The 15362-nt window shown below is 34.5% G+C and overlaps 1 protein-coding gene across 3 annotated transcripts in view; it reads left to right on the plus strand.

Annotated features, from left to right (window-relative positions):
* fyco1b (FYVE and coiled-coil domain autophagy adaptor 1b) overlaps nucleotides 1-15362 on the plus strand; it is a 64738-nt gene that overhangs the window by 7317 nt on the left and 42059 nt on the right. The window contains exons 3-5 of one of the 3 annotated variants that reach the window (XM_024274034.1): nucleotides 803-875; nucleotides 2291-2378; nucleotides 4411-5213. In XM_024274034.1, the coding sequence (XP_024129802.1) occupies nucleotides 5065-5213 (149 nt within the window). In that variant the 5' untranslated portion in view covers nucleotides 803-875; nucleotides 2291-2378; nucleotides 4411-5064. Of the gene's footprint in view, nucleotides 1-802; nucleotides 876-2290; nucleotides 2379-4107; nucleotides 5214-15362 lie in introns of those variants that run through there. The other 2 variants (XM_024274037.1, XM_024274035.2) reach the window with 2 other exon arrangements.

Raw genomic sequence — 15362 nt, forward strand, 5'->3', positions numbered from 1 at the left:
AATAATATTCCTGCGTTTTTATTATTCATATTTATGTAAAAAAGTTACAGTTTAAAATTTAAAAAAATGGTCATTCTGCTAGCTTTTTAACTATTTTGGGATTTACTAAGATTTTTAGGCTATTTTGTAGTTTAGCTAATATTTCAGCTACATGCTAGCTGTTTTGGCTTTTAACTTCAACATTTTCAGCTATCAATTTCAGCATCTTCTGCGGCCAAATTCAGCTTACAGCATTCACACTAGCATTATTGCAGGTAATGCTATATATCTAGTTCTCAAAAGTTTCGGTTTTAAAGTTTTAAAAATGTAGTTTTTAGAGTGTTCATTAAATGTTTATCCTGTTTGACCTCAGATGTGTTTTGGATTTTGGCCCCTTGTGTGATTGAGTTTGACACTCCTGATTTATCGGGTGTAAAGTTTTAAAGTGTACATTTTTAAGACAGTATGACTACGACCAAACAAGTAAATCTTTGTACAGGAAATACTCAAACACATATAAGGAAGATTCAATGTGAAACCGAAATTAAATGCTTTTTGAGCATATCTTAAAAAACTTTGAAAACTTGCAGGTTTTTTTTTTTTTGCACAATAGAATTCATTCCAAACTTTTTTTCCTGCAAATAAGAGAATTATGCTTGTTTTTTAGTTTTTTTTTCATTTTTTTGCAGCGACTGTTCCATCAAAACCTTCTCTTCATGCTTTCAGACGGAAGGATTCGTATTTTTCCGAGTCGTCAGGGAAAATTGAGCTAACAAAAGCGTTTGTGATCTACCTGTTCTTTTGTTTTTTGTTTTTGCTGCAGGGAAACGATTGTGTAAAATCGTCCCATCAATGTGATGACAGCCGCTTCCATTTTCCTGCAGCTCCGTCTGAAGGTCAGTTTAATGGTCCGTTTGTGTTTGTGGCCGTCGTGCCTCACTGGAAGCTTCAAAACAAAAAAGGGGGTCAGGCAGAAGCCAATAAAAGTCTTTTATTTAATGAGTAAAACACGTCGTTAAGAGACAATGCTGTGTCTCACAGAGTTTGCTTGCAGTGTTTGTGTCGGCTATTTATCTTGGAAGCGTCTTTCAGTCACAACTCTCCAATCGGAATGTTACTGCAGCCACTCTTATTCACACTTCATGATCACAGCTTGGAGTGTCACACATATGTTTGCAGGGAAAGCGTAGGAGAATCAGACGAAGTATCCAGAAGATCACAAGTTTTCACTCGTCAAATGATCTGTTGTAATTATCTTCAGAAAAGTCGGACGGACTAACATCTTCACAGATGTTTGTTCTTGTACAGATGGAGGTTGAACAAATAAGAGAAACGATAGTCACAATCCAGTGATGATAATTAACAATTATGATGTGTGGTACAATTTCAGATTCATGCAAAAACATTGTATTCTTTATTTAAATAAAAAGTAATTTGGCTTTATTTTCTAAAATATGTATTACTTTATTTATTCCTAATCCAGAATGTAACACATTGATATTGTACGGAGATCCTAAAAGGACAGAAAAAAAAAAAGTATTTTTTTTTTTTCTATAAATTGAGGTAATTTTTTACTGGTTACTAACTGGTGTGAACAAGATAATAATCAGAATTTTTTTTACTTCAATGTCCCCCCCTGGGGCTCCGTAATACCACCTGGAAACAAGTAAAAGAATCTTAACATTTGAAAAAAAATATTTAAATAGGTTTAAAAAAAATCTGACTGTGGAATTCTTATAAAGAATTATTATTTTAAGATGAAAATTCTAGTCTCTAAGACATTTTTACCAAACTAAGATTATTTTGTTTTTGAATTACTTTCCATAAAAGGTTGTTTTTCCTTTCAAGACAAAAAAAATTTTTTTTTTGGGTCAAAATAAGGTCTTTTTTCATTCTTAAGATTCAGATTTTGCAGACCTCTCCGGTGATCTGGATCTGGCCTTTTCTCAGTATAGAGTCAAAACCAAACATGGAGATTCTACGTTCAGCTTCTATGCTCCACAGATCTGGATCAGACTTCCAGAAAAACTCAGATCAATTTTAAATTTAGTTCTTTGTTTTCAACTTTATTAATTTTTTTGTTTTTGATGTTTATTTTGAGTGGCTTTGTTCTCAAACTGCACAAATAAACCTGCTCTGCCAAAATCTATGATTAATATAAAGCTATTTATCATTTGTTTGTGTTTTTATCTCGTACATCAACTCTTCTGCTTGGACTCCTTCGCTTCATAAACATGATGCTTTGTTGTTTTTATGATACATTTAGCTAATTTGTTGTCATGAATGGTTCACATCTTGGTTGTTTATTTAGTTGTTCTGGATTTCCTGCCTGTACTTTGGCAAACGCTCCTGCGGGCGAGACCGCGGGGCCGCTGCAGGCGATGCCACCGGTGGAGCAGGTACGAGCGACAGCAGGAGTTCTGCTTTTTGTTCCTTTAGCTCCACGCTGCAAAAGGAGGGAGCCTGAAAACAGGAAAAGAAGACGAAGAAACTCTCTAGAAAGTAATAAATTAACTGTCCATGCAGCATTTTTACAAGAAATCTTATAATAAAGTCTCATGACCCTGAAAGGAACAAAACGGGTTTAGAAATGAACGGATGGATCTTAGACTAAAATGTCGTTCCACACAAGCAATCAAACAGAATTACTTCCAACTGCATGTCATACAGCTCAATAATAAATATTTCTTTGCTACACTGTAAAAAGTGAAACATTTGCTCATTTAAGAAAATATTTAAAATTATTATTTATCATGTAATTAAAACTTTGAGTTCATGGTTTTCTCAACTTAAAAATGTAATTTGATAAAAACTAATATTTTTATGTAACAATTTACAGAACTTTTCTTGATTGACTTTTGTTAATTGATCCAAAGTTTCACTTTTTACAGTGTAGTTTTAGGCAAATGGTTTACATTTTTTTTCAAGTTTTTATTAACCAAATTGTAGTTCAATGTGATTACAGTGACACACAATGAGTGTACTGAGTAGAATTGACTCCATTTTGAACAAAATGTGAACAAAATGATCATTTCAGTACAAGTTGGCCCATCTTGTAAATCCTCATATTTAAAACTGCACTATAACTATAACTATAACCTAATTAATAACCTCTAGAGCTGCCAGGAAAGAGGTCTAGAGGAAGACCAAAGAGGAGGTTTATGGATGCAGTGAATGAAGACATGAAGGTGGCTGGTGTTAGAGTGGAGGATGCTGAAGACAGGCTTAGATGGAGGAAACTGATTCACTGTGGCGACCCCTGAAGGGAAAAGCCCAAAGGAAAAGAAGAGGAGGTTTAATAACCTTTAATGAACCTTTAATTGAAAAAAAGTACATATTTTTAAATGTAACAAATTGTTAATTGATCCAATGTTTCACTTTTTACAGTGTAGTTTTAGGCAAATAGTTAAAAAATATATATAAAGTTTTTATGAATCGAATTGTTGTTCATTGTGATTGTGAGTGGAAATTATTCAATTTTGAAGACTATAAAATAAGACTTTTACTACAAGTTGGCCCTTCTTTATAAAACCTCATAGCTAAAACTACACTGTAAAAAGTGAAGCGTTGATCAATCGACAAAAGTTCTCTAATTTGTTACATTTAAAAATAGTATTTTTAATCAAATTACATTTTTGAGATGAATAAACCATCAACTCAAACTTTTAATTTGATGAAACCAAACATTTTTAGCTTTTGTTAATTGATATGTTTCACTTTTTTCAGTGTATAAATCCTCATTTCTAAAACTACACTGTAAAAAGTGAAACATTGGATCAATTATTAGTTCTGTAATTTGTTACATTTAGAATTATTAGAATTGTTTTGATCAAATTACATTTTTATGTTGCGTAAACCATCAAACCAAAATTTGTATTTGATGAAAACTAAAATGTTTTGATATAAGACATAACAGAACTTTTGTTAATTGATTCAACATTTACATTTTTTTCAGTTCTTAAAAAATGATTTATATTTTTTGTTTCCAAAAATAGAACGATGAATGTCAGTCTAACTTTACTGAACTTAAAACTGAAATAAAAATTACTGTGAAATTTAGTTTTTCTTTAAGTCTTAAATCAAGTTTTTCTTTTGTCAACAGTTTATCTTTTTAATAATTTTCTTATAGATTCTAGCTCCTAATGAGGTGAAAAATTCTTCTCTGTTAATTAAGAGGTAATCTTATAAAGGTGTAGAGCAAAAATTAAACATTTGAAGTCTAAAAAGGTTTTAAATATCAGTGAAAATGAACCGATGGATCATGAATCAGCTTCCATGAAGAAGTTCATTCTGAAGGCCTCACACAGATCCGTCTGTGTAATTAACTTTCCCAAACTCATGTGGATAATCTGTTCCTCAGTGAAACTCCCAAATAACGGAGCAAAATCAGAAAACGCTCCTAATGAATTCCTTTGTCTGTGGCTGGCACAGATGAGGCGTGAGAAAGGCACATGTACGGGAGCTCGGCGAGCCCATGTGATGCTGCCCGTTCACGGCTGACGGAGCGTCGGTATCCTCGGGCATCGCTGCCAAGCTGCCAGTCTGTGCCGTCACACCTTGCTGCTTTTAAAGATTGCCCTGCAGAGACGGGGGGTGGGGCGGGGGGTGCAGAGGGCTTCCTAACAGCACACAGTCTGGCGGCCCAGGAGGGTTTACGACTCCGGATCCGTGCCAAGAACGGCCCACCGGAGACGGGGGGGATGCAGGGAGATGCTCGTCAGGCCCGTGTCCGTCACATTCCCACAAGGTGTTTGTGTGCAGAGAGAGGCAGCAACACTACAGGTCAAATCAATTCATCAAGCTGCCTTTATGATATGCTGAAAGAAAGAAGAAAGTGTGCACATGTAATAAAGCGTCACACACGCTTTGCCTTTTCTCAGTAATCCACACAAATGGCAGTGGATGGCAGAATGTAAATGAGCTGGTTATTACACAGCAACGTTCATCAAGCCGAGCTGGAAAGACTTCAATGGCCCTGATGAATATGCATGCAAATTTGTTAATTAAGTTAATTATTCTGCTGAAAATTCATTTGTCTTCCCAAGGACATTTCTGCAATGATTTTAACATTTTCCACCATTAGTCATGCAAGGTGCTATTGAAAAACGCTCCTGTTCACCTTTTTGGGAAGTCGTGGCCGAAAGGGGAGATTCAACACCTACAAACGAGGAAGAGGAGGAACGACACGAGCCAGCGAGGGAAGGCGCTCCGGGGATGTGGAGTGTTGTTGGGAGGTAAACGGCAGCTGGCGAGGCCCGAGGATAAGGAAGGGAACGCCAAAAAGCGGGTCTGTAGGATATTAGCTCAGTGGGTAGAGCATTTAAGTCGCTGCCAGGGCTTGAAGTTCAGTTCCCCTCGGAAGCAACCAGTGATAAAAATGTTTTCAGTCTGTGTGATGCTGAATGAAAAGGTGTGGGGAAATGCTGTTGTGTTATTTCACATTCTTGAACCGTTTTCTGCTGTTTGTGCTGAAATAAAACATCAAACCAGAGATGTCTAAAAATGTTAAATACATGTCCCTGCAGTTATAATAGAGTAATATTAACCCTTATTAATCTGGGGAAGTTATTTATTACGGCCCGCAGCAGCAGTCACTGACTGCAAAGAACATATTATTTTCGCAACGACAAAAAGGACGAAAAAAGGCATAAAAATCCCCAAAAAGCCGAAACAGACATGATCAGTGTGTAGCAGAACACAAAATACACACACAGCCTAAACGAAAAACTTCTATATTGTTTCAGCAAAGTTTCACTTTTATCATTATTATTATTATTACGCTTTCTTACCGAACCATTTTGCAGACCCCTGCCGCATACTCAAAAAGTCACCAAAATTGTAAAATATTTTTTTTCATAGTGACGCCCCCCCCAACGATGACATCATGGCGCAAAAAAAAACTGAATGGTGAATTTGGTGATTTTCACATATAATTAAATTAACCTTTTGTTTGTTTGATTTTCCCGAAATGTTACGCACATGCTGCTAGCTTATGACTACAACAACCCCTAAAGTTTTGTTGACCTTTGACCTTGGGAAGTGGCCTCCATCTTGAATTAAAAAAAAAAAAAAAGAGTTTTAGTACCAGCTACAAACAAAAATAAGTTTTAGGAATTGTTATAAGTCGTTTCCTAACTTCTCAGGCATCATTGGGAAGCCTTTGCAATAAAATATGTCATTAGAAGTTGTAGATTTTGAACGGCATGTGCGTGGTGAGCCTGCAAAAGTGGCGTAGTCTTAATACAGGCACATATTTCAATGGGTTGCTATGACAATTTAATATGTTGATCCCAGCCGGAGGCTTTAACAATTATTATAACATAGAATATGAATTTTTAAGGAATGTGGGCGTGGTTAGCAAATAACCTCCGTTGCTAAGGAAATCCAAAAACTACTTTTGCCGATTCTTATGAAACTAACATCAATCTGTTCGGTGACCTCAGGCAAACAAAACATAAAATGGTTGCTATGGAGATAAAACCAACAGGAAAGCCGCCATTTTGAAAAAAGTGCTTTTTAAATCAATTTCTCACATACATCTCAGACCTTCTATACAGAAAGAGAAGGGGCGGGTTTTAGGGCTGCGTAGTGGCTGCTCGGGTCAAAGGTTGGCGTTGAGGGCGGCGATGTGCGTAGGGGCGGGCAGTGAGGGAGAGGGCGGGCAGCGACTGCGGGCCATCCAACGCTGCTTGTTTATTTTCTCTTTTTAAATTGCTCAATTAATTTCAGTTATTTTGTGGCAACGCTCGACATCCATAAATTTACAACTCAAGCTTCTTTTTTTTAAATACATAAAACAATAATTGCTAAATAAATCTGGATTTGTCCAAAAAAGTACATTTCTAGTGATAAATTTAGTCATTTTTCACTTCACACACAAAGAAAGCTTCATGTTTATAGCAATAGAAAAACATGCTGAATAAGGCGTTTTTATGTTAAATGAAGGTTTTATTTTTAGTATTTTATAACTCTTTGTCTTTGCATGCCTCAAAACCTGGAGATCTCTGTACAAGTTTGATCCAATTATTTGTTTGAGAAAATAAAAACATTGCAAGACTTAGCAACCAGGATGGCCGAGTGGTTAAGGTGTTGGACTTAATGAGCAAATGTTCTTGTGGGTTCAAGCCCCACTCCTGGTAGAATGCTTGGTAACGATCATGTCAAAAAATGTCAGCTAGGTCACGCAGATTGCAATAAAAGATCTCCTCTATACTGACCAGAAAGCTTTTTTTTCCCAGCAGCCAGTTGTCCTTGTCTCAAATGTTTATTTATGCCCCATACCATCACACTACCACCACCATGCTCCACTGGTGATATGAGATGGCAACAACCTCAAGGCTTTTCCTCCTATGACTATTAGATATTTTCGTACCTGTTAATGTATTGTTACTTTAAACGTTGTTGTGTCTAGCCAGTAGAGGGCAGTGTCGTGGAAGTTATCGCAGGACATTTACTTTGAGAAAAAGCAAAGAAGTTGTCTTCCTGTTACTTTGTATTTTTCTTTTTTATTGATTGATTTATTGAGTTGTTAAATGGGGCAAACAAAATGTGTTTTTATTCTTTTCATTTTTTCTTTTGTATGTAATATAAAATAAGTTTAGAATGACTTTATATTATAAGTTTTTCCTAATAAATAAACAAAAAAGTTTCACGTCATCATGCTCTGCAACTCCAGTATAAAAGCCCCGCCCTTCTTTGATTCTGTTCAGTCGGTCGTTAGCGTGTTAGCATTAGCATGTTTGTGGGTGTATAACCTTCGGTCGTCAAAAATCTACTGGTTTGCACAACTTTCCAGAACTTTCCGTGGAGGAGAAAACTCCACAGAAAGTTCTGCGGGAAAACCTGTCAAGACTTAACTGTCAATCACAGATCCAAACCACACCTTCCCGCTAAGCCCGCCCCTTTTTTTGCATTTTTAAATCTTGGCTGAGAGTGGAGTCAGCCTCCAACTGTCCTGTTGTGTTACCCTTTAAAACCAAAGTTTTTTCCCCAAGTTGATTCCAAATGATGTTCCAGGAGTTAAGAGGTAAAGGATTTAAATTACTAGAGTTAAAATTTATAGGAGCTACTCAAAGTTTTTTTTTGTTTTTTATTTCAAGATGGCAGACTTTTCCCAAGGTCAAAGGTCAATGAAACTTCGCTTGTGACTGTAGACTTAACCTGATGGAAAGTGTGTGAAATTTAGTGAAAACCTTTCTAATCTTTCACACTTTGTCTCAAGATGGCTCCCAGCCGTTGGTCCTTTGGCCATCCCATAATAATTTCAAAACTGGATATCCCTGACACGAGTGCTTTGGTTTTTTGAACTATTTATTTTGAAGATTTTGGCCCCACTCTAACTTTTTGATAGTTTCTCCCGCTGTGATGTCATCAGTTTTCCCCAAAACTCATGTTCATCGAGTGTGTGTAAATGTTGGAGTTTCTGAGTTAGTGGCGAGGGTCAAAGTGTAACTAAAAGGAAAATAATAAGAGAAGAATTATCAAAACGATCACGACCTTTAATCCAGGATAACTGCGGAATGGAATGATGTTAACCAGGTGAACTTTATCCAAAGTTTCAAGGATTTACTCCAAGAAGAATCACAATTATGTGTCATAATTTTGTTTTTTGTTTTTAACAAAAACCCTAAAAGTAAAATATTTGAATGAAAGTAATCCTCAGATGGGTTCTCGGTTTCCATCCCTCGTCATTGTAAACAGTTGATGTGATTTGCAAACTTACCGCTGAATTCGGTTGTATTTCTGGCCATTTGCTCATTTTTTGACGCACCCCCACCCCGCCACTGTTAACTTTGGCGTCGCTGTCACACGTCGTTTCTATAAATCGAGCTGGGTCGCTTGTTGCCAAGATCTCATATTCTACACTGATAAAAGAGGAAAACGAGAATCTTTTTGTATCTTTTCATCTCACAGACTCAGAGGTCTGTGCTCTGCTGGAAGTTTCTCTGTCAATCACTGTCTATGGTTGAAGATTAAATCCTGACATTATTATCATTGTGGATCAGAGAAGATCCAAAACATCTAATTAGAATCTGATTATCACAACCACACCTAAAGGAACTTTTTTTTTTGGTCAAATAATTTTACCAGTGTAGCTTTTGTCAGTTTAAATTCAGGTAGAGATTATCAACGTGGGTTATATCTAGATTATAATGGATTATAGACGTAGATATAGAACTCTTGCTTCTGTTGAAATTCTAATGTTTTTATGTATAAAAAGTGAACTTTTATAACTTTGTCCAAAACTACTGAAAGTACTATAAGAATTGAGTACTATTGAAAGTAATTACATGAGGAAAAAATAAAAATATATAGATTCATGTTACGTTTAGCGCAGATCTGAAGGTAACCTTAATTTCATGGTCTAGTTAAACTCTAACATTTATACTAGATTTTATATTTGCTATATTTCATTTTTACTCAGAATGAGTTATAGAAACCAGTTCTTGTACATTTTAGATGTTTTTTTTTTCTATTTCAAGGATTTGTTTTTTTTCTTTTAGTTTTTATCATTAGTCAATAGTTGAATGTTTATGTCTAGAGATGTATGTGTGTATAGAATCATAAATTCAGTTGTTATTTATCAGTTTATCTCATTTACTTTAGTCATTTGAATTTTTATAAGAGATTGCCCAATGAAACCTTGGAAAAATCTGATAAAGAGAGGCAGGCAGTACTCCACCCCACCATCAGGGAGCGCTCTGGAGCCAAAGTACACCAGTGAGGCAGCTGTTTCACTTCATGTTTTTCTGAATCCACAGCTGTCCAAACTTCATCCTCCAGACCTTCTGATGAGTTTTTATCCATTATTAGTCCAACTTAAATATCCAACCTTAGAAAACTTTTGGAGAAACCAATCGGTTTATGATAGATCCAAGTATACGGAAACAAATGCACTTTTTTAAGGAATTTTCCAATTCCGACCTCATAATTTAGTCACATCCCTGATTTTAACGATGGTTGTTGATATTTCAATGAAAAGCAACAAGAATTTATCGTGTTGTGCCAAGCTCCGTTCCCCCTGCCAGAATGTGTTTCCCGCTCTCAGACTTTACTGATTTGTTTCGTAACACTCGTATTTGTCTCAAAAAGCGAAAAACGAAGGTGGATGATTATAACATGCTTTATTCTGGAGCCTTATTTTCATATTTTCCCCTCATATTCTATGTAAAACATCAAAAGCTTCTGTTAAAAAAGGGGAAAAACATCCTTTGTTTGTGTAATTTAGGATAAGAAACACGATTTACGAAAGTTATTTTGTTATGGAAGCAATTATTAAATATTTGTTGTTCCTACTGCAAATTATTGTGGTATTGTATCTGTGTCTCCTCTCGTTTCATGAAGAATATGTGGTAAAAAGTTATTTTTTTTTTTCTCAAAAAGGAGTTTTGCGACAGCATGAAAAGATACATTACTTTCTTTTATTTGTTATTTTGCTGTTATTTACAGTGTTCATGAAAGAATGAATTATTTTTTTGTGTGTTTTCCATGTGAAACCTGACGGTAAATAATCCAAAGCAAGTGTTTTTGTTTTTTTTTCTTAATTTTTGTATGTCATAATTTCATTTTTAAACTAATTGATTCACTAATAAAACAATTTTACTGTAAAAAATATAAAAAAGGAACAAATTAGAAAATCAGCAAAACTAGAAGGAAATTTTTGGGCTTCAAATGTGTTTGCACGTGATTATTATTGCAATTTAAAGAGTTAAAAGAAAAATAGTCACCATTTTTGCAGTTTTCTTTATTAAATTTGCTGAAAACATTAAAAAGAAGAAAAAAAGTAAAAGAACGATACGTTTATTTTTATGTTTTTTGACACAAAAGAGTAGAAAGTTTCCAAAATCCTAATTATTAAAAAAGATTATGTACACAAATACATAAAATAAGCTACAATACAACTGAAATGATCAAGAAATACAGACTAAAGTTTAAAAGTATCTGATTTACTGCAGTGTTACAGCTGGTTAGAATCTGAGACACCAGATAAGAATAACAAACAAATAAAGAAAATCCGTTTTTAACACCCAGACTGGTCAGTCCTGCGATCCTCTTACTTTATCAACTGCTGGTAGAACAAGCAAATGCAAAAAGCAAACAAACACTCAAATATCCTTAAACCAGAGTGCTGAGCTGCTCTACCTTTCCAGTCACTTTAGAAACTGGAGCCACAAAGACAGAAAAAAAATAAAAAAACTTCCTCCAAAAAGATGTTCTGCTGCAGCGTTAAATAATCTCATAAAAGAATAAAAAGATAAATAGTACATAAAAAATATGTTTTATCTTTCTAATTTATCTTTCTGTTACTTTTCTGTGTCTTCTTACACCTCCCTGTAGATTTAGGCCAATAAATCTTGATAGATTTAGATCAACCTGAAGCTCCGACTCTAAATTTGACTTTTTTATCTCCCTATTGTAGCTCTTGAGCCTTAAAGAATAATACTAATGCTTTTAAAAATAGCAGATTTATGTTCATATTTTAAACTCCTTGATGCCCAAATTTATTTTTAAAGATTACATACAGTATATTTTTGCTTTGAAGTTGATGCTAAATTAGAGTAATTTTAGAGTAGAAGTGGTTTGACTCGTATTTTCATCGACAACTAAAGCGATCATATTTGAGTAAAATTCACGTTTTTTTCCATACTGCTGGAAATAGAATACATTTAAGTATTTTGTGTTTTCTTTCTCCTCCAACATCCACACACACATCACAAATGACAAATAACTGAACAAAGTGATAAAGTGTTTAATATTAGAATCCATTTAAAGCAGATATTTGTATCTTGTGCTACATAACAGTTCTTAAAAAATTACATTTATAGAATAAAAACAAAAAAAAGATTTTACACCAATGTTATCGTGTTCATATTTAAGAGATGACACAAAGTGATAGAAAATGTTGGACTTTCTTGAGGTTTTAGTTAGGTTTATCTAGTTTATTTTTGAAAGGAACCTGAACAGCTGCTGTTATAAATTCAAAAAAGGACAGATACTGATCAATCAGGCGATTAATCAATTAGTATTTATATTGCATTTTTCCTATAAAATGTAATGCAAATTGCTGTTCACAAAATAAATAGCATAAAAAAGTTAAATAATTTAAAAAAAATACCCCCCCCACACACACACACGACCTTCACCCCCCCTCACACCTCCCACCCACTTAACCAATGTAGATAAAAATAGGGAATCAGGCTGAGCACAGACAGAAAAAAGTCATAATTCATCTAGTGTAAACAATTAAAAGGATTTTTAAAAAATAAATTAAAGGCTTAATGGCTACAGAACATACATAAAGTATATTTTTCTAAACTGGTATTTTTCGTGTCTATCTCTAGGTTTTCGTCTGTAAGAAACTGGACCAAACGGGTCTTTTAGCAATCAAAGTTCCAGATCTAGAATATAGATCTAGAGATCTCCTCTACAGCCTGCAATGTGGAATCTGAAGTCCTTAGGAGATTTCATGGGGCCTCACAACACAAACTGAATAAAAACTCTACCATAAAATATTCAGCTCCGTCTGCAGTGAACTGAGCGTTTAAAACACAAAATGAAGAAAACAGACCAAGAAGAATCATTTTTATTGTTCTATCAGAGGTCTGCAGCCTGCAGCTCCACATGTGGCTCTTTCACCTTTCCATTGTGGCTCTCTGGATACAGGAAAATAAAGTTTTAAAAACAAATAGTACTGTGCTAAAAGATTTTAGATTTTGGATCTAAATGTCAGAATAAAGGCGAACTGGATTAAAAGATGGATTTTCTGTTTTTTAACTATATTTAAGTTCGCCTTATGGGTTGAGAAACACAGCGAGACTGACTCTGATTTATGTTTTGACTTTGATTCATGTATTTTTGGCAGAGATCTACCACAAACAGTAAAATAAACATGTTCTTTAATCACTACTGACATTACACTCCCCGATACTACATTAGCAGCATTGAGCTGATTCTATGTGAATGTGTCTTTTATTTTGAAAGGAAATCATGTGAACCTCTGTCAAAAGTTATAAACTGTTTAATTTTTTTAAAAGGAATTTTCTCTTTATATTTATATTTTATTCATTAAAAATAAGTTAATTTTGATTTATCATAATGGTAGCATTGACATAAATACAAATCCGTGTCTTATTTTTGTAAAGAATGAAGTCGGCCTTTGTGGCTCCTGCTGGGGTTTGTTCTACCCGAATGACTGCAAGAGTTGAAGGTTGCAGACCCTGTTCTATGTCATTCACAGTCCTTTTAATTAGATATGAAGGTAAAAAAAAATCTCCAAACAATATATAAATAGCAGAGAAAAAAATGCTGGCTAAAAAAAGAAGCCTTTTAGATTATAAATGATTAAACACTTTATTTTGGAAAAATAAAAAAGGAAAACATATCCAGAATTATAAACTAAATTGTAAATAAAACCACATGGCACATGCTCTTATAGGGACTTTTTAAAATATACATACAAATATTACATTTTTGACTTTCAATTTAATAAAAAAATAGAAAAAACGTGACTTTAAATCAGGATTAAAACCTGAATTTTAAACATTTTAATCGTTCCTTCATGAACACACAAGAGACAATGCGAAGTAAAAAGAGATAGTAGATCGTTAAATTTACATATAGACATGGAATAAAGTTTCAGCACCAAAGCCAGATGGGAACGCTTGGAGAGGAACATCAGGCCGCTCTGTTTGATACGTCAAATGACCGACCGGTCTTTGAGCGGCAGATCCGCTCAGTCTGAATATCCAGATGTTTGATTTGTTAATTAAGTCTCCATGGCAGTTAAGCAGCGAGTTCTTCTATGTGATCGCAGCAGGTAAAGAGATGACCCTGTAATATGCAGATCTAATCACACCTGATATGAAGCTGCGTTCTTCATATTCTCTTTCCAGGAACCCAAAAGTTGATGTGAAATTGAAGGTTTATTTGAACCAGAAGCTTTAATTTGAAGATTTTCTTTCTTTCTTTTTTTTTTTTTTTTTTGACTGACATTTGAAATCACATCTTCTCAGAATCTCCTGGGAAAATGATGAACAAGATGCATTAAAGCAGCAGCAGCTTCCCTCTAGTGGAGAACTGCTGCATTGCAATGGAAGACTTTAAGAAAACAGAAAATTTATTAGAATTTTATCTTATTTTTATATGAAAATAGAAACAATGACTCACATGAGTCAAAGTCAGGGGCCGGATCCGGCCCTCCGGGTAATTATATCCACACATCCAGATCGTTTTCCTTAATGTTATCTTGTGCTCATTTCTAAAAGTTTTGACAAAATATATTTTTTAGAGAAAGTAAAATATTGAAAGTTTTTTTAAGGTTTGAGTTGATCTATTCTGGAATAATATTCATGCCTTTTTAATTATTCATAATTATGTTACAAAGTTACAGTTTTAAGTTTTAAAAATGGGCATTCTGCTACTTTTTAGACTATTTTGGCATTTATAAAAGTTTTTTAGGCCATTTTGGTGTGTAGCTAATTTTTTCAGCTAAATGCCAACAGTTTTGGCTAATTTAGGCTTTTTTAAGGCTGTTTTGGACTTTAGCTAATTCAGCTACATGCTAGCTGTTTTGGCTAACTTTAGCTTTTTTTGTTTGTTTTTTTTTTTAGGCTGTTTGTAGTTCCGGCTAATATTTACATGCTAACTGTTTTGGCTTTTTTCCGTTATTTTAGGCTGATTTGGAGTTTGACTAATTTTTTTAGCTGCATGCTAACTATTTTGGCTAATTTTGGCTTTTTTGCTATTTTAGAGTGTGGCTAATATTTCAGCTACATGCTAGCTGCTTTGGCTAACCTTTTTTTTCTCAGTTTTTTTAGGCTAACTTGGCATTTAGTTAATATTTAAGATGGCTATCAGCTTCAGCGTTTTCACCTTTCAGCTTCAGCGTTTTCAGCTATCAATTTCAGCATCTTCAGCTATCAGCACTAGCATCCTCAGAGGCCAAATTCAGCTTACAGCATTCACACTAGCATTATCACAGGTAATGCTATATATGTAGTTCATAATGATGTTAAAAAGTTACAGTTTTAATGTTTTAAAAATGTAGTTTCAGAGTGTTCAATAAATGTTTATCCTGTTCGGTCCGCGACCGAAGGTGTGTTTTGGATTTTGGCCCCTTGTACAAATGAGTTTGATACTCCTGTCATACCCTTAAGTTTCCAACGTATGTTAAATTAGACTTTTATTCTGAAAATTTCCCAAACTGATTTATTAAAACAGGAAAAGACCAATATGCACTAAAATAAATAACATTTTAAATAAAATGTTTGTAACAGCTCCATGTAGCTTCCACATCTAATCCATCTGAAATCATCCGACACTCCAGATTACCAAGTGATGCGACTTTATCAGAGAGCAGAATAAACACATTTACGCGTTTGGAA

Source organism: Oryzias melastigma, linkage group LG17 (genome assembly GCF_002922805.2).
Source record: "Oryzias melastigma strain HK-1 linkage group LG17, ASM292280v2, whole genome shotgun sequence".
In the NCBI taxonomy this organism is placed as follows: Eukaryota; Metazoa; Chordata; class Actinopteri; order Beloniformes; family Adrianichthyidae; genus Oryzias; species Oryzias melastigma.